This window comes from Petromyzon marinus (assembly GCF_048934315.1).
Source record: "Petromyzon marinus isolate PM22_M1 ecotype Great Lakes invasive population chromosome 77 unlocalized genomic scaffold, UKy_Petmar_22M1.pri1.0 chr77_unloc.1, whole genome shotgun sequence".
Taxonomy (NCBI): domain Eukaryota; kingdom Metazoa; phylum Chordata; class Hyperoartia; order Petromyzontiformes; family Petromyzontidae; genus Petromyzon; species Petromyzon marinus.
In genome coordinates, this window is record NW_027422621.1 from 684,279 (window position 1) to 701,580 (window position 17,302).

General features: G+C 59.3%; 1 protein-coding gene across 1 annotated transcript in view; it reads left to right on the forward strand.

Annotated features, from left to right (window-relative positions):
• LOC116958423 (double C2-like domain-containing protein beta) overlaps nucleotides 1-16,412 on the forward strand; it is a 61,666-nt gene extending 45,254 nt beyond the window's left edge. The window contains 3 exon segments of the mRNA XM_076058581.1: nucleotides 8,609-8,651; nucleotides 8,654-8,704; nucleotides 13,548-16,412. Coding sequence (XP_075914696.1) covers nucleotides 8,609-8,651; nucleotides 8,654-8,704; nucleotides 13,548-13,684 — 231 coding nt within the window. The 3' untranslated portion in view covers nucleotides 13,685-16,412.
• The last annotated feature ends 890 nt before the right edge of the window (nucleotides 16,413-17,302 follow it).

Below are 17,302 nucleotides of genomic sequence, written 5' to 3' on the forward strand. Positions count from 1 at the left end.
CCCCCCGTGTCTCTCTCTCTCCCCGTGTCTCTCTCTCTCCCCCCGTGTCTCTCTCCCCGTGTCTCTCTCTCCCCGTGTCTCTCTCCCCGTCTCTCTCTCTCACCATGTCTCTCTCCCCGTGTCTCTCTCACCGTGTCTCTCTCCCCGTGTCTCTCTCCCGGTGTCTCTCTCTCCCTGTGTGTCTCTCCCCGCGTCTCTCTCTCACCGTGTCTCTCTCTCCCCGTGTCTCTCTCCCGGTGTCTCTCTCTCTCCCCGTGTCTCTCTCCCCGTGTCTCTCTCTCCCCGTGTCTCTCTCCCCGTGTCTCTCTCTCCCCGTGTCTCTCTCTCCCCGTGTCTCTCTCCCCGTGTCTCTCTCTCCCCGTGTCTCTCTCTCCCCGTGTCTCTCTCTCCCCGTGTCTCTCCCCCCCGTCTCTCTCCCCGTGTCTCTCTCTCACCGTGTCTCTCTCTCCCCGTGTCTGTCCCCCCGTCTCTCTCCCCGTGTCTCTCTCTCCCCGTGTCTCTCTCTCCCCGTGTCCCACTCCCCGTGTCTCTCTCCCGTGTCTCTCCCCCCGTGTCTCTCTCCCCGTGTCTCTCCCCCCCGGTGTCTCTCTCTCCCCGTGTCTCTCTCTCCCCGTGTCTCTCTCTCCCCGTGTCTCTCTCCCCCCGTGTCTCTCTCTCCCCGTGTCTCTCTCTCCCCGGTGTCTCTCTCTCCCCGTGTCTCTCTCTCCCCGTGTCTCTCTCTCCCCGTGTCTCTCCCCCCCGTCTCTCTCCCCGTGTCTCTCTCTCCCCGTGTCTCTCCCCCCCGTGTCTCTCTCTCCCCGTGTCTCTCCCCCCCGTCTCTCTCCCCGTGTTTCTCTCTCCCCGTGTCTCTCCCCCCCGTCTCTCTCCCCGTGTCTCTCTCTCCCCGTGTCTCTCTCTCCCCGTGTCTCTCTCTCCCCGTGTCTGTCCCCCCGTCTCTCTCCCCGTGTCTCTCTCTCCCCGTGTCTCTCTCTCCCCGTGTCTCTCCCCCCCGTCTCTCTCCCCGTGTCTCTCTCCCCCCGTGTCTCTCTCTCCCCGTGTCTCTCTGCCCGTGTCTCTCTCTCCCCGTGTCTCTCCCCCCCCCGTCTCTCTCCGCGTGTCTCTCTCTCCCCGTGTCTCTCTCTCCCCCCGGTCTCTCTACCCGTGTCTCTCTCTCTCCCCGTGTCTCTCTCTCCTCGTGTCTCTCTCTCTCCCCGTGTCTCTCTCCCCGTCTCTCTCTCTCACCATGTCTCTCTCTCCCCGCGTCTCTCTCCCCTTGTCTCTCTCCCCGCGTCTCTCTCTCCCTGCGTCTCTCTCCCCGTGTCTCTCTCACCCCCCGTGTCTCTCTCTCCCCGTGTCTCTCTCACCCCCCGTGTCTCTCTCTCCCCGTGTCTCTCTCCCCGTGTCTTTCTCCCCCGGTGTCTCTCTCTCCCCGTGTCTCTCTCTCCCCGTGTCTCTCCCCCCGTGTCTCTCTCTCCCAGTGTCTCTCTCTCCCCGTGTCTCTCTCCCCCCGTGTCTCTCTCTCCCCGTCTCTCTCTTTGTGTCTTTCTCCCCCCGCGTCTCTCTCCCCGTGTCTCTCTCTCCCCGTGTCTCTCTCTCCCCGTGTCTCTCTCTCTCCCCGTGTCTCTCTCTCTCCCCGTGTCTCTCTCTCTCCCCGTGTCTCTCTCTCTCCCCGTGTCTCTCTCTCCCCGTGTCTCTCTCTCTCCCCGTGTCTCTCTCTCTCCCCGTGTCTCTCTCTCCCCGTGTCTCTCTCTCCCCGTGTCTCTCTCCCCGTGTCTTTCTCTCTCCCCGTCTCTCTCTCTCCCCACGTCTCTCCCCGGGTCTCTCTCCCCGTGTCTCTCTCCCCGTGTCTCTCTCCCCCCGTGTCTCTCTCCCCGTGTCTCTCTCTCCCCGTGTCTCTCTCTCCCCGTGTCTCTCCCCCCGTGTCTCTCTCCCCGTGTCTCTCTCCCCGTGTCTCTTTCTCTCCCCGTGTCTCTCTCCCCGTGTCTCTCTCCCCCCGTTTCTCTCCCCCCGTGTCTCTCCCCCCGTCTTTCTCTCTCCCCGCGTCTCTCTCCCCGTGTCTCTCTCTCTCCCCGTGTCTCTCTCTCTCCCCCCGTGTCTCTCTCTCTCCCCGTGTCTCTCTCTCTCCCCCGTGTCTCTCTCCCCGTGTCTCTCTCTCCCCGTGTCTCTCTCCCCGTCTCTCTCTCTCTCTCACCATGTCTCTCTCCCCGTTCTGTCTCTCTCACCGTGTCTCTCTCCCCGTGTCTCCCTCCCGGTGTCTCTCTCTCCCCGTGTGTCTCTCCTCGTGTCTCTCTCCCCCCGTGTCTCTCTCCCCGTGTCTCTCTCCCCGTGTCTCTCTCTCTCTCCCCGCGTCTCTCTCTCCCCGCGTCTCTCTCCCCCCGTGTCTCTCTCCCCGTGTCTCTCTCCCCCCGTATCTCTCCCCCCGTGTCTCTCCCCCCGTCTTTCTCTCTCCCCGCGTCTCTCTCCCCGTGTCTCTCTCTCTCCCCGTGTCTCTCTCTCTCCCCCCGTGTCTCTCTCTCTCCCCGTGTCTCTCTCTCTCCCCCCGTGTCTCTCTCCCCGTGTCTCTCTCTCCCCGTGTCTCTCTCCCCGTCTCTCTCTCTCCCATTGTCTCTCTCCCCGTGTCTCTCTCACCGTGTCTCTCTCCCCGTGTCTCTCTCCTGGTGTCTCTCTCTCCCTGTGTGTCTCTCCCCGCGTCTCTCTCTCACCGTGTCTCTCTCTCCCCGTGTCTCTCTCCCGGTGTCTCTCTCTCTCCCCGTGTCTCTCTCCCCGTGTCTCTCTCTCCCCGTGTCTCTCTCCCCGTGTCTCTCTCTCCCCGTGTCTCTCTCTCCCCGTGTCTCTCTCCCCGTGTCTCTCTCCCCGTGTCTCTCTCTCCCCGTGTCTCTCTCCCCGTGTCTCTCCCCCCCGTCTCTCTCCCCGTGTCTCTCTCTCACCGTGTCTCTCTCTCCCCGTGTCTGTCCCCCCGTCTCTCTCCCCGTGTCTCTCTCTCCCCGTGTCTCTCTCTCCCCGTGTCCCACTCCCCGTGTCTCTCTCCCGTGTCTCTCCCCCCGTGTCTCTCTCCCCGTGTCTCTCCCCCCCGGTGTCTCTCTCTCCCCGTGTCTCTCTCTCTCCGTGTCTCTCTCTCCCCGTGTCTCTCTCCCCCCGTGTCTCTCTCTCCCCGTGTCTCTCTCTCCCCGGTGTCTCTCTCTCCCCGTGTCTCTCTCTCCCCGTGTCTCTCTCTCCCCGTGTCTCTCCCCCCCGTCTCTCTCCCCGTGTCTCTCTCTCCCCGTGTCTCTCCCCCCCGTGTCTCTCTCTCCCCGTGTCTCTCCCCCCCGTCTCTCTCCCCGTGTTTCTCTCTCCCCGTGTCTCTCCCCCCCGTCTCTCTCCCCGTGTCTCTCTCTCCCCGTGTCTCTCTCTCCCCGTGTCTCTCTCTCCCCGTGTCTGTCCCCCCGTCTCTCTCCCCGTGTCTCTCTCTCCCCGTGTCTCTCTCTCCCCGTGTCTCTCCCCCCCCGTCTCTCCCCCCGTGTCTCTCTCCCCCCGTGTCTCTCTCTCCCCGTGTCTCTCTGCCCGTGTCTCTCTCTCCCCGTGTCTCTCCCCCCCCCGTCTCTCTCCCCGTGTCTCTCTCTCCCCGTGTCTCTCTCTCCCCCCGGTCTCTCTCCCCGTGTCTCTCTCTCTCCCCGTGTCTCTCTCTCCTCGTGTCTCTCTCTCTCCCCGTGTCTCTCTCCCCGTCTCTCTCTCTCACCATGTCTCTCTCTCCCCGCGTCTCTCCCCGTGTCTCTCTCTCCCCTTGTCTCTCTCTCCCCGTGTCTCTCTCTCCCCGTGTCTCTCTCTCCCCGTGTCTCTCTCTCTCCCCGTGTCTCTCTCTCTCCCCGTGTCTCTCTCCCCGTGTCTCTCTCTCCCCGTGTCTCTCTCTCTCACCGTGTCTCTCTCTCCCCGTGTCTCTCCCCCTCGTCTCTCTCCCCGTGTCTCTCTCTCTCTCTCTCCCCGTGTCTCTCTCTCCCCGTGTCTCTCTCTCTCTCTCCCCGTGTCTCTCTCTCCCCGCGTCTCTCCCCGTGTCTCTCTCCCTCCCCGTGTCTCTCTCTCCCCATGTCTCTCTCTCCCCCCCGTCTCTCTCCCCGTGTCTCTCCCTCCCCGTGTCTCTCTCTCCCCCCCGTCTCTCTCCCCGTGTCTCTCTCTCCCCGTGTCTCTCTCTCCCCCCCGTCTCTCTCCCCGTGTCTCTCTCTCTCCCCGTGTCTCTCTCTCCCCGTGTCTCTCCCTCCCCGTGTCTCTCCCCCCCGTCTCTCTCCCCGTGTCTCTCTCTCCCCGTGTCTCTCTCTCCCCGTGTCTCTCTCCCCGTGTCTCTCTCCCCGTGTCTCTCTACCCCCGTGTCTCTCTCTCCCCGTGTCTCTCTCTCCCCGTGTCTCTCTCTCCCCGTGTCTCTCTCCCCGTGTCTCTCTCTCCCCGTGTCTCTCTCTCCCCGTGTCTCTCACCCCGTGTCTCTCTCCCCCCGTGTCTCTCTCCCCGTGTCTCTCTCCCCCCGTGTCTCTCTCTCCCCGTGTCTCTCTCTCCCCGTGTCTCTCTCTCCCCGTGTCTCTCTCTCTCCCCGTGTCTCTCTCTCCCCCCGTGTCTCTCTCTCCCCCCGTGTCTCTCTCCCCGTGTCTCTCTCCCCTTGTCTCTCTCCCCGCGTCTCTCTCTCCCTGCGTCTCTCTCCCCGTGTCTCTCTCACCCCCCGTGTCTCTCTCTCCCCGTGTCTCTCTCACCCCCCGTGTCTCTCTCTCCCCGTGTCTCTCTCCCCGTGTCTTTCTCCCCCGGTGTCTCTCTCTCCCCGTGTCTCTCTCTCCCCGTGTCTCTCCCCCCGTGTCTCTCTCTCCCCGTGTCTCTCTCTCCCCGTGTCTCTCTCCCCCCGTGTCTCTCTCTCCCCGTCTCTCTCTTTGTGTCTTTCTCCCCCCGCGTCTCTCTCCCCGTGTCTCTCTCTCCCCGTGTCTCTCTCTCCCCGTGTCTCTCTCTCTCCCCGTGTCTCTCTCTCTCCCCGTGTCTCTCGCTCTCCCCGTGTCTCTCTCTCCCCGTGTCTCTCTCTCTCCCCGTGTCTCTCTCTCTCCCCGTGTCTCTCTCTCCCCGTGTCTCTCTCTCCCCGTGTCTCTCTCCCCGTGTCTCTATCCCCGTGTCTCTCTCCCCGTGTCTTTCTCTCTCCCCGTCTCTCTCTCTCCCCACGTCTCTCCCCGTGTCTCTCTCCCCGTGTCTCTCTCCCCGTGTCTCTCTCCCCCCCGTGTCTCTCTCCCCGTGTCTCTCTCTCCCCGTGTCTCTCTCTCCCCGTGTCTCTCCCCCCGTGTCTCTCTCCCCGTGTCTCTCTCCCCGTGTCTCTCTCTCTCCCCGTGTCTCTCTCCCCGTGTCTCTCTCCCCCCGTTTCTCTCCTTCCGTGTCTCTCCTTCCGTCTTTCTCTCTCCCCGCGTCTCTCTCCCCGTGTCTCTCTCTCTCCCCGTGTCTCTCTCTCTCCCCCCGTGTCTCTCTCTCTCCCCGTGTCTCTCTCTCTCCCCCCGTGTCTCTCTCCCCGTGTCTCTCTCTCCCCGTGTCTCTCTCCCCGTCTCTCTCTCTCTCACCATGTCTCTCTCCCCGTGTCTCTCTCACCGTGTCTCTCTCCCCGTGTCTCCCTCCCGGTGTCTCTCTCTCCCCGTGTGTCTCTCCTCGTGTCTCTCTCCCCCCGTGTGTCTCTCCCCGTGTCTCTCTCCCCATGTCTCTCTCTCTCTCCCCGCGTCTCTCTCTCCCCGCGTCTCTCTCCCCCCGTGTCTCTCTATTCGTGTCTCTCTCCCCCCGTGTCTCTCCCCCCGTCTTTCTCTCTCCCCGTGTCTCTCTCCCCATGTCTCTCTCTCTCTCTCCCCGCGTCTCTCTCTCCCCGCGTCTCTCTCCCCGTGTCTCTCTCTCTCCCCGTGTCTCTCTCTCTCCCCCGTGTCTCTCTCTCTCCCCCCGTGTCTCTCTCTCTCCCCGTGTCTCTCTCTCTCCCCCCGTGTCTCTCTCCCCGTGTCTCTCTCTCCCCGTGTCTCTCTCCCCGTCTCTCTCTCTCACCATGTCTCTCTCCCGTGTCTCTCTCACCGTGGCTCTCTCCCCGTGTCTCTCTCCCGGTGTCTCTCTCTTCCCTGTGTGTCTCTCCCTCGTCTCTCTCTCACCGTGTCTCTCTCTCCACGTGTCTCTCTCCCGGTGTCTCTCTCTCTCCCCGTGTCTCTCTCCCCGTGTCTCTCTCTCCCCGTGTCTCTCTCCCCGTGTCTCTCTCTCCCCGTGTCTCTCCCCCCCGTCTCTCTCCCCGTGTCTCTCTCTCACCGTGTCTCTCTCTCCCCGTGTCTGTCCCCCCGTCTCTCTCGCCGTGTCTCTCTCTCCCCGTGTCTCTCTCTCCCCGTGTCCCACTCCCCGTGTCTCTCTCCCGTGTCTCTCTCCCCGTGTCTCTCTCTCCCCGTGTCTCTCTCTCCCCGTGTCTCTCTCTCCCCGTGTCTCTCTCTCCCCCCGTCTCTCTCCCCGTGTCTCTCTCTCTCACCGTGTCTCTCTCTCCCCGTGTCTCTCTCTCCCCGTGTCTCTCTCCCCGTCTCTCTCTCTCACCATGTCTCTCTCTCCCGCGTCTCTCCCCGTGTCTCTCTCTCCCCGTGTCTCTCCCTCCCCGTGTCTCTCCCGTGTCTCTCTCTCCCCGTGTCTCTCTCCCCGTGTCTCTCCCCCCCGTCTCTCTCCCCGTGTCTCTCTCTCACCGTGTCTCTCTCTCCCCGTGTCTCTCCCCCCCGTCTCTCTCCCCGTGTCTCTCTCTCCCCGTGTCTCTCCCCCCCGTCTCTCTCCCCGTGTCTCTCTCTCACCGTGTCTCTCTCTCCCCGTGTCTCTCCCCCTCGTCTCTTTCCCCGTGTCTCTCTCCCCCCGTGTCTCTCTCTCCCCGTGTCTGTCCCCCCCGTGTCTCTCCCCGTGTCTCTCTCTCCCCGTGTCTCTCCCCCCCGTCTCTCTCCCCGTGTCTCTCTCTCCCCGTGTCTCTCTCTCCCCCCCGTCTCTCTCCCCGTGTCTCTCTCTCCCCGTGTCTCTCTCCCCCCCCGTCTCTCTCCCCGTGTCTCTCTCTCTCACCGTGTCTCTCTCTCCCCGTGTCTCTCTCTCCCCGTGTCTCTTCCCCCCGTCTCTCTCCCCCTGTCTCTCTCTCCCCGTGTCTCTCTCTCCCCGTGTCTCTCCCCCCGTCTCTCTCCCCGTGTCTCTCTCTCCCCCGTGTCTCTCTCTCCCCGTGTCTCTCTCCCCGTGTCTCTCTCTCCCCGTGTCTCTCTCTCCCCGTGTCTCTCCCCCCCCCCGTCTCTCTCCCCGTGTCTCTCTCTCCCCCCCGTCTCTCTCCCTGTGTCTCTCTCCCCCCGTGTCTCTCTCTCTCACCGTGTCTCTCTCTCCCCGTGTCTCTCTCTCTCCGTGTCTTTCTCCCACCGCGTCTCTCTCCCCGTGTCTCTCTCTCCCCGTGTCTCTCTCTCTCCCCGTGTCTCTCTCTCCCCGTGTCTCTCTCTCCCCGTGTCTCTCTCTCCCCGTGTCCTCTCCCCCCCGTCTCTCTCCCCGTGTCTCTCTCTCCCCGTGTCTCTCTCTCCCCCCGTCTCTCTCCCCGTGTCTCTCTCTCCCCGTGTCTCTCTCTCCCCGTGTCTCTCTCTCCCCGTGTCTCTCTCTCCCCCCGTCTCTCTCCCCGTGTCTCTCTCTCTCACCGTGTCTCTCTCTCCCGTGTCTCTCTCTCTCTCCCCGTGTCTCTCTCCCCGTCTCTCTCTCTCACCATGTCTCTCTCTCCCCGCGTCTCTCCCCGTGTCTCTCTCTCCCCGTGTCTCTCCCTCCCCGTGTCTCTCCCCGTGTCTCTCTCTCCCCGTGTCTCTCTCCCCGTGTCTCTCCCCCCCGTCTCTCTCCCCCCGTGTCTCTCTCTCTCCATGTCTCTTTCTCCCCGCGTCTCTCCCCGTGTCTCTCTCTCCCCCGTGTCTCTCCCCCCCCGTCTCTTTCCCCGTGTCTCTCTCCCCCCGTGTCTCTCTCTCCCCGTGTCTGTCCCCCCCGTGTCTCTCCCCGTGTCTCTCTCTCCCCCGTGTCTCTCTCTCCCCCCCGTCTCTCTCCCCGTGTCTCTCTCTCCCCGTGTCTCTCTCTCCCCGTGTCTCTCTCTCCCCGTGTCTCTCTCTCCCCCCCGTCTCTCTCCCCGTGTCTCTCTCTCTCACCGTGTCTCTCTCTCCCCGTGTCTCTCTCTCCCCGTGTCTCTTCCCCCCGTCTCTCTCCCCGTGTCTCTCTCTCCCCGTGTCTCTCTCTCCCCGTGTCTCTCCCCCCGTCTCTCTCCCCGTGTCTCTCTCCCCCCGTGTCTCTCTCTCCCCGTGTCTCTCTCCCCGTGTCTCTCTCTCCCCCGTGTCTCTCCCCCCCCCCGTCTCTCTCCCCGTGTCTCTCTCTCCCCGTGTCTCTCTCTCCCCCCCCGTCTCTCTCCCCGTGTCTCTCTCTCCCCCCCGTCTCTCTCCCTGTGTCTCTCTCCCCCGTGTCTCTCTCTCTCACCGTGTCTCTCTCTCCCCGTGTCTCTCTCTCTCCGTGTCTCTCTCTCCCCGTGTCTCTCCCCCCGTCTCTCTCCCCCCGTCTCTCTCTCCCCGTGTCTCTCTCTCCCCGTGTCTCTCTCTCTCTCTCCCCGTGTCTCTCTCTCTCTCTCCCCGTGTCTCTCTCCCCGTGTCTGCAGGAGTTTCTGTTTGAGATCCCACACGCAGACTTGGCCAAACGGACAGTGATGTGATGGTGTGGGATTACGACCTGGGAAAATCGAACGACTTCATTGGTGGGTGGTGGGTGGGTGGGTGAGTGGGTGGGTGAGTGGGTGGGTGGGTGGGTGAGTGGGTGGGTGGGTGAGTGAATGGGTGGGTGAGTGGGTGGGTGGGTGGGTGAGTGGGTGGGTGGGTGAGTGAGTGAGTGGGTGAGTGAGTGAGTGGGTGGGTGGATGAGTGAGTGGTGTAGTGAGTGGGTGGGTGGGTGGGTGGATGAGTGGGTGGGTGGGTGAGTGGGTGGGTGGGTGAGTGGGTGGGTGGGTGGGTGAGTGGGTGGGTGGGTGGTGGGTGGGTGGGTGAGTGGGTGGGTGAGTGGGTGGGTGGGTGGGTGAGTGGGTGGGTGGGTGAGTGAATGGGTGGGTGAGTGGGTGGGTGGGTGGGTGAGTGGGTGGGTGGGTGAGTGAGTGAGTGGGTGAGTGAGTGAGTGGGTGGGTGGATGAGTGAGTGGTGTAGTGAGTGGGGGTGAGTAGGTGGGTGGATGAGTGAGTGGTGGAGTGAGTGGGTGGGTGGGTGAGTGAGTGGGTGGGTGAGTAGGTGGATGGTGAGTGGGTGGGTATGTGGAGTGAGTGGGTGGGTGAGTGGGTGGGTGAGTAAGTGGATGAGTGGGTGGGTGGGTGAGTGAGTGGGTGGGTGGGTGAGTGAGTGAGTGGGTGGGTGGATGAGTGAGTGGTGGAGTGAGTGGGTGGGTGAGTGGGTGAGTGAGTGAGTGGGTGGGTGAGTGGGTGGGTGAGTGGGTGAGTGGGTGGGTGAGTGAGTGGGTGGGTGAGTGAGTGGGTCAGTGAGTGGGTGGGTGAGTGGGTGAGTGAGTGGATGAGTGAGTGGATGAGTGAGTGGATGAGTGTGTGTGTGAGTGGATGGGTGAGTGAGTTAGTGGATGAGTGAGTGTGTGAGTGAGTGTGTGTGAGTGGATGAGTGAGTGAGGGAGTGGATGAGTGATGGAGTGGGTGAGTGAGTGGGTGAGTGAGTGAGTGAGTGGTGGAGTGAGTGGGTGAGTAGGTGAGTGAGTGGATGAGTGAGTGGGTGGGTGAGTGGGTGGGTGGGTGGGTGGATGAGTGGGTGAGTGGGTGGGTGGGTGGGTGAGTGTGTGGGTGGGTGTGTGGGTGGGTGGGTGGGTGAGTGGGTTGGTGGGTGGATGAGTGAGTCGAGGAGTGAGTGGGTGAGTGAGTGGGTGGGTGGATGAGTGAGTCGTGGAGTGAGTGGGTGGGTGGGTGGATGAGTGAGTGGGTGGGTGGGTGAGTAGGTGGGTGAGTGAGTGAGTGAGTGGGTGGGTGGGTGAGTGGGTGGGTGGGTGAGTGAGTGGGTGGGTGGGTGAGTGAGTGGTGGAGTGAGTGGGTGAGTGAGTGGGTGGGTGGGTGCGTGAGTGGGTGGGTGGGTGAGTGAGTGGGTGGGTGGGTGAGTGAGTGGTGGAGTGAGTGGGTGAGTAAGTGGGTGGGTGGGTGGGTGAGTGAGTGAGTGGATGGGTGAGTGAGTGAGTGTGTGTGAGTGAGTGGATGGGTGAGTGAGTGGATGAGTGAGTGGATGGGTGAGTGGATGAGTGAGTGAGTGAGTGGGTGGGTGAATGAGTGGTGGAGTGGGTTGGTGAGTGAGTTGGTGGGAAAGTGGGTGATTGAGTGGGTGGGTGGGTGAGTGAGTGGGTGAGTGAGTGGGTGAGTGAGTGGGTGAGTAGTGGAGTGAGTGAGTGGTGGAGTGAGTGGGTGGGTGAGTGAGTGGGTGGGTGGGTGGGTGAGTGGGTGGGTGGGTGAGTGAGTGGTGGAGTGAGTGGGTGGATGGGTGAGTGAGTGAGTGGGTGGGTGAGTGGGTGGATGGAGTGAGTGAGTGAGTGGGTGGGTGAGTGGGTGGGTGAGTGGGTGAGTGGGTGGGTGGGTGAGTGGGTGGGTGGGTGGGTGAGTGAGTGGGTGAGTGAGCGGGTGGGTGGGTGGGTGGGTGAGTGAGTGAGTGAGTGGGTGAGTGAGTGAGTGAGTGGGTGGGTGGGTGGGTGAGTGGGTGGGTGGGTGAGTGGGTGGTGGAGTGAGTGAGTGGGTGGGTGAGTGGGTGGGTGAGTGGGTGGGTGGGTGAGTGGGTGGGTGGGTGGGTGAGTGAGTGGGTGAGTGAGCGGGTGGGTGGGTGGGTGAGTGAGTGAGTGGGTGAGTGAGTGAGTGAGTGGGTGGGTGGGTGGGTGAGTGGGTGGGTGGGTGAGTGGGTGGGTGGTGGAGTGAGTGAGTGGGTGGGTGAGTGGGTGGGTGAGTGGGTGAGTGGGTGGGTGGGTGAGTGGGTGGGTGGGTGGGTGAGTGAGTGGGTGAGTGAGCGGGTGGGTGGGTGGGTGAGTGAGTGAGTGGGTGAGTGAGTGAGTGAGTGGGTGGGTGGGTGAGTGGGTGGGTGAGTGGGTGGGTGGTGGAGTGAGTGGTGGGTGGGTGAGTGGGTGGGTGGGTGAGTGGGTGAGTGGGTGGGTGGGTGAGTGGGTGGGTGGGTGGGTGAGTGAGTGGGTGAGTGAGCGGGTGGGTGGGTGGGTGGTGGAGTGAGTGAGTGGGTGAGTGGGTGAGTGGGTGGGTGAGTAGGTGGGTGGGTGAGTGAGTGAGTCGTGGAGTGAGTTGGTGAGTAGGTGGGTCAGTGGGTGGGTGGGTTAGTGAGTGGGTGGGTGGGTGAGTGGGTGGGTGGGTGAGTGAGTGGGTGGGTGGTGGAGTGAGTGGGTGGGTGAGTGGGTGGGTGAGTGAGTGGGTGGGTCAGTGAGTGAGTGGGTGAGTGAGTGGTAGAGTGAGTGGGTGAGTGGGTGGGTGGGTGAGTGAGTGGTGGAGTGAGCGGGTGGGTGGGTGGAGTGTGTGGGTGGGTGAGTGAGTGGGTGAGTGGGTGGGTGATTGATGGGTGAGTGAGTGGGCGAGTGGGTGGGTGGGTGAGTGGGTGGGTGGGTGGATGAGTGGGTGAGTGGGTGGGTGAGTGAGTTAGTCGGTGGGTGACTGAGTGATAGAGTGAGTGGGTGAGTAGGTGGGTCAGTGGGTGAGTGGGTGGGTGGGTGGGTGAGTGAGTGGTGGAGTGGGTGGGTGAGTGAGTGGGTGGGTCAGTGAGTGGGTGGTTGGGTGGGTGGGTGAGTGAGTGGGTGGGTGGGTGAGTGAGTAAGTGGGTGGGTGAGTGAGTGAGTGAGTGGGTGGGTGAGTGAGTGAGTGGGTGGGTGGGTGTGTGAGTGAGTGAGTGAGTGGGTGGGTGAGTGAGTGTGTGGGTGGGTGGGTGAGTGGGTGAGTGGGTTGGTGGGTGAGTGGGTGAGTGAGTGGGTGGGTGGGTGAGTGAGTGAGTGGGTGAGTGGGTGAGTGAGTGGGTGCGTGCATGGGTGGGTGAGTGGGTGGGTGAGTGAGTGGGTGGGTGGGTGAGTGAGTCGTGGAGTCAGTGGGTGAGTAGGTGGGTTAGTGGGTGAGTGGGTGGGTGGGTGAGTGGGTGGGTGGGTGGGTGAGTGAGTGGTGGAGTGGGTGGGTGAGTGAGTGGGTGGGTCAGTGAGTGAGTTGGTGGGTGGGTGAGTGGGTGAGTGAGTGTGTATCTGATTGGCTGAGTGTCTCTCTATATATGTGTGTGTGTGACTGTGTGTGTGACTGTGTGTGTCTGTATGTCTGTGTGTGTGTCTGTGTGCGTGTCTGTGTGTGACTGTGTGTGTGTGACTGTGTGTGTGACTGTGTGTGTCTCTCTGTGTGTGACTGTGTGTGTGACTGTGTGACTGTGTCTGACTGTGTGTGTGTGTGTCTGTGTATGTGTGTGACTGTGTGTGTGTGACTGTGTATGTGTGACTGTGTGTGACTGTGTGTGTGACTGTGTGTGTGACTGTGTGTGACTGTGTGTGTGTGTGTGACTGTGTGTGACTGTGTGTCTCTGTGACAGTGTGTGTGTCTGTGTGTGTCTGTGTGTGTGTGACTGTGTGTGTGTGACTGTGTGTGTGTGACTGTGTGTGACTGTGTGTGTGTCTCTGTGTGTGTGTCTGTGTGTGTCTCTGTGTGTGACTGTGTGTGACTGTGTGTGACTGTGTCTCTGTGTGTTATCACCAGGAGGGGTGCAGCTGGGCATCAATGCCAAGGGAGAACATGTTACTGTGTGTGTGTGACTGTGTGTGTGACTGTGTGTGTGTGACTGTGTGTGACTGTGTGTGTGTCTGTGTGTGTGTGTGTGACTGTGTAACTGTGTGACTGTGTGTGACTGTGTGTCTCTGTGTGTGACTGTGTGTGTGACTGTGTGTGACTGTGTGTGTGACTGTGTGTGTGACTGTGTGTGTGTGTGTGACTGTGTGTGACTGTGTGTGTGACTGTGTGTGTGTGTCTGTGTGTGTGTGTGTGTGTCTGTGTGTGTGTGTGACTGTGTGTGTGACTGTGTGTGTGTGACTGTGTGTGACTGTGTGTGTGTGACTGTGTGTGTCTCTGTGTGTGTGACTGTGTGTATGTGTGTGTGACTGTGTCTGACTGTGTGTGTGTATGACTGTGTGTGTGGGTCTTTGTGTGTGTGTGACTGTGTGTGTGTGACTGTGTGTGTGTGACTGTGTATGTGTGACTGTGTGTGTCACTGTGTGTGGGTGACTGTGTGTGACTGTGTATGTGTGACTGTGTGTGTGTGACTGTGACTGTGTGTGTGTGTGACTGTGTGTGTATATGTGTGTGTGTGACTGTGTGTGTGTGACTGTGTGTGTGTGTGACTGTGTGTGACTGTGTGTGTGACTGTGTGTCTATGTGTGACTGTGTGTGTGTCTGTGTGACTGTGTGTGTGTGTGTGACTGTCTCTGTGTGTGTCACCAGGAGGGGTGCAGCTGGGCATCAATGCCAAGGGAGAACATGTTACTGTGTGAGTGTGACTGTGTGTGACTGTGTGTGACTGTGTGACTGTGTGTGACTGTGTCTGTGCGTGTGTCACCAGGAGGGGTGCAGCTGGGCATCAATGCCAAGGGAGAACAGCTGAGGCATTGGTTCGACTGCCTCAAGAACAAAGATCGCCGCATTGAGCGCTGGCACTCGCTCACAAGTCACGTGCCTGCCTCCATGCTCAGCGACTAACTCAGTCACTCACTCAGTCACTCAGTCACTCACTCAGTCACTCAGTCACTCACTCAGTCACTCACTCAGTCACTCACTCACTCACACAGTCACTCAGTCACTCAGTCACTCAGTCACTCACACAGTCACTCAGTCACTCACTCAGTCACTCACTCACTCAGTCACTCACTCAGTCACTCAGTCACTTACACAGTCACTCAGTCACTCAGTCACTCACTCAGTCACTCAGTCACTCAGTCACTCAGTCAGTCAGTCATACAGTCACTCACTCAGTCACTCAGTCACTCAGACACTCACTCACTCAGTCACTCAGTCACTCACACAGTCACTCAGTAAGTCACTCACTCACTCAGTCACTCACTCAGTCACTCAGTCACTCAGTCAGTCAGTCACTCAGTCACTCAATCACTCACACAGTCACTCAGTCACTCACTCAGTCACACAGTCACTCAGTCACTCACTCACTCACTCAGTCACTCACTCAGTCACTCAGTCACTCACTCAGTCACTCACTCAGTCACTCACACAGTCACTCACTCACTCAGTCACTCAGTCACTCACACAGTCACTCAGTCACTCAGTCACTCAGTCACTCACTCAGTCACTCACACAGTCACTCACTCACTCAGTCACTCAGTCACTCAGTCACTCAGTCACTCACTCAGTCACTCACACAGTCACTCACTCACTCAGTCACTCAGTCACTCAGTCACTCACTCAGTCACTCAGTCACTCACACTGTCACTCACTCAGTAACTCAGTCACTCAGTCACTCACTCAGTCACTCACTTAGTCATTCACTCACAAGTCACGTGCCTGCCTCCATGCTCAGCGACTAACTCAGTCACTCATTCAGTCACTCAGTCACTCACTCAGTCACTCTCTCAGTCACTCACTCAGTCACTCAGTCACTCAGTCACTCACTCAGTCACTCACTCAGTCACTCACTCACTCACTCAGTCACTCACTCACTCTGTCACTCACTCAGTCTCTCAGTCACTCAGTCACTTACTCACTCACTCAGTCACTCAGTCACTCAGTCACTCACTCAGTCACTCACTCAGTCACTCACTCAGTCACTCACTCACTCACTCAGTCACTCAGTCACTCAGTCACTCACTCAGTCACTCAGTCACTCACTCAGTCACTCACCCACTCACTCAGTCACTCACTCACTCAGTCACCCACTCACCCACTCACTTAGTCACTCAGTCACTCAGCCGCTCACCCAGTCACTCACTCACCCACTCACCCAGTCACTCACCCACCCATTCAATCTCTCACCCACAACAAAGACAAAGCTCCCCCAGGTAGCCTCTAGCAGGGCTGTAGGGGCAAGTGCTGCTAGGTTGTAGCAGACAATCAATCACCACACACACAGACACATAGACACACAGACAATCAATCACCACACAGACAGACACACAGACACACAGCACACAGACAGACAGCACACAGACAGACAGCACACAGACAGCACACAGACACAGACAGCACACAGACAGACAGCACACAGACAGCACACAGACAGACAGCACACAGACAGACAGCACACACACAGACACACAGCACAGACACACATACACACAGACAGACAGCACACAGACAGACAGCACAGACACACATACACACAGACAGACAGCACACAGACAGACAGCACACACACAGACAGACAGCACAGACACACATACACACAGACAGACAGCACACAGACACACAGACACACACACAGACAGCACACACACACAGACACACAGACACACACAGACACACAGACGCACACACAGACAGCACACACACACAGCACACAGACACACATAAACACACAGACACACACACAGACACACACACACACAGACACACATACACACACAGACACACACACAGACACACACACACACACAGACAGACACACACACACAGACACACACACAGACACACACACACAGACAGACACACACACAGACACACACACACAGACAGACAACACACAGACACACACAGACACACACACACAGACACACAGACACACAGACAGCACACACACAGACACACACACAGACACACACACAGACACACACACAGACACACAGACACACAGACACACACACAGACACACAGACAGACACACACACAGTGACACACACAGACACACACAGACACACAGACAGCACACACACACACACAGCCACACAGACACACACAGACACACACACAGACACACACAGACACACGGACAGACACACAGACACACACAGACACACACACAGACACACACAGACACACACACAGACACACACAGACACACACACACACACAGCCACACAGACACACACAGACACACACACAGACACACACAGACACACGGACAGACACACAGACACACACAGACACACACAGACACACAGACAGACACACAGACACACACAGACACCACACAGACACACAGACACACACACACAGACAACACACAGACACACACACACAGACACACACACACACACAGACAGCACACACACACAGACACACACACACACACACAGACACACACACAGACACACACAGACACACACAGACACACAGACACACACACAGACACACACAGACACACACAGACACACAGACACACACAGACAGACAACACACAGACAGCTGTCCATGAGGATTTTTCGGCTGTCCGATGTGATTCGTGTTTCGTGCTGATAAAGGGGTGCGTGCCCCGAAACGTCGTCGCCTCCTCGATTTATTCATTGCGACAAATGTTGCCGTTAATTTTCTCTCGCGTAAATGTGTCAGTTGTGTCGTCAAAGACCGCCACCACCCGAGTGAGTGGATGAGTGAGTTAGTGGGTTAGTTAGTGAGTGGATGAGTGAGTGTGTGAGTGAGTGAGTTAGTGAGTGAGTGTGTGAGTTAGTGAGTGGATGAGTGAGTGGATGAGTAAGTTAGTGAGTGAGTGAGTGGATGAGTGAGTGGATGAGTGAGTTAGTGAGTTAGTGAGTGAGTGTGTGTTAGTGAGTGTGTGAGTGAGTTAGTGAGTGAGTGTGTGAGTTAGTGAGTGGATGAGTAAGTTAGTGAGTGAGTGAGTGGATGAGTGAGTGGATGAGTGAGTTAGTGAGTTAGTGAGTGTGTGTTAGTGAGTGTGTGAGTGAGTGAGTTAGTGAGTGTGTGAGTGAGTGAGTTAGTGAGTGGATGAGTAAGTTAGTGAGTGAGTGGATGAGTGAGTGGATGAGTAAGTTAGTGAGTGAGTGAGTGGATGAGTGAGTGGATGAGTGAGTTAGTTAGTGAGTGGATGAGTGAGTGGATGAGTGTGTGTGAGTGAGTGGATGAGTGAGTGGATGGGTGAGTGAGTGTGTGAGTGAGTGTGTGAGTGAGTGTGTGAGTGAGTGTGAGAAGATGAGTGAGTGGATGGGTGAGTGAGTGAAAGAGTGTGTGAGTGAGTGGATGGGTGAGTTAGTGGATGAGTGGGTGAGTGAGTAGATGGGTGAGTGGATGGATGAGTGAGTGGATGAGTGAGTGAGTGGATGGATGAGTGAGTGGATGAGTGAGTGGATGAGTGAGTGAATGAGTGTGTGAGTGGGTGTGTGTGAGTGGATGGGTGAGTGAGTGAATGAGTGAGTA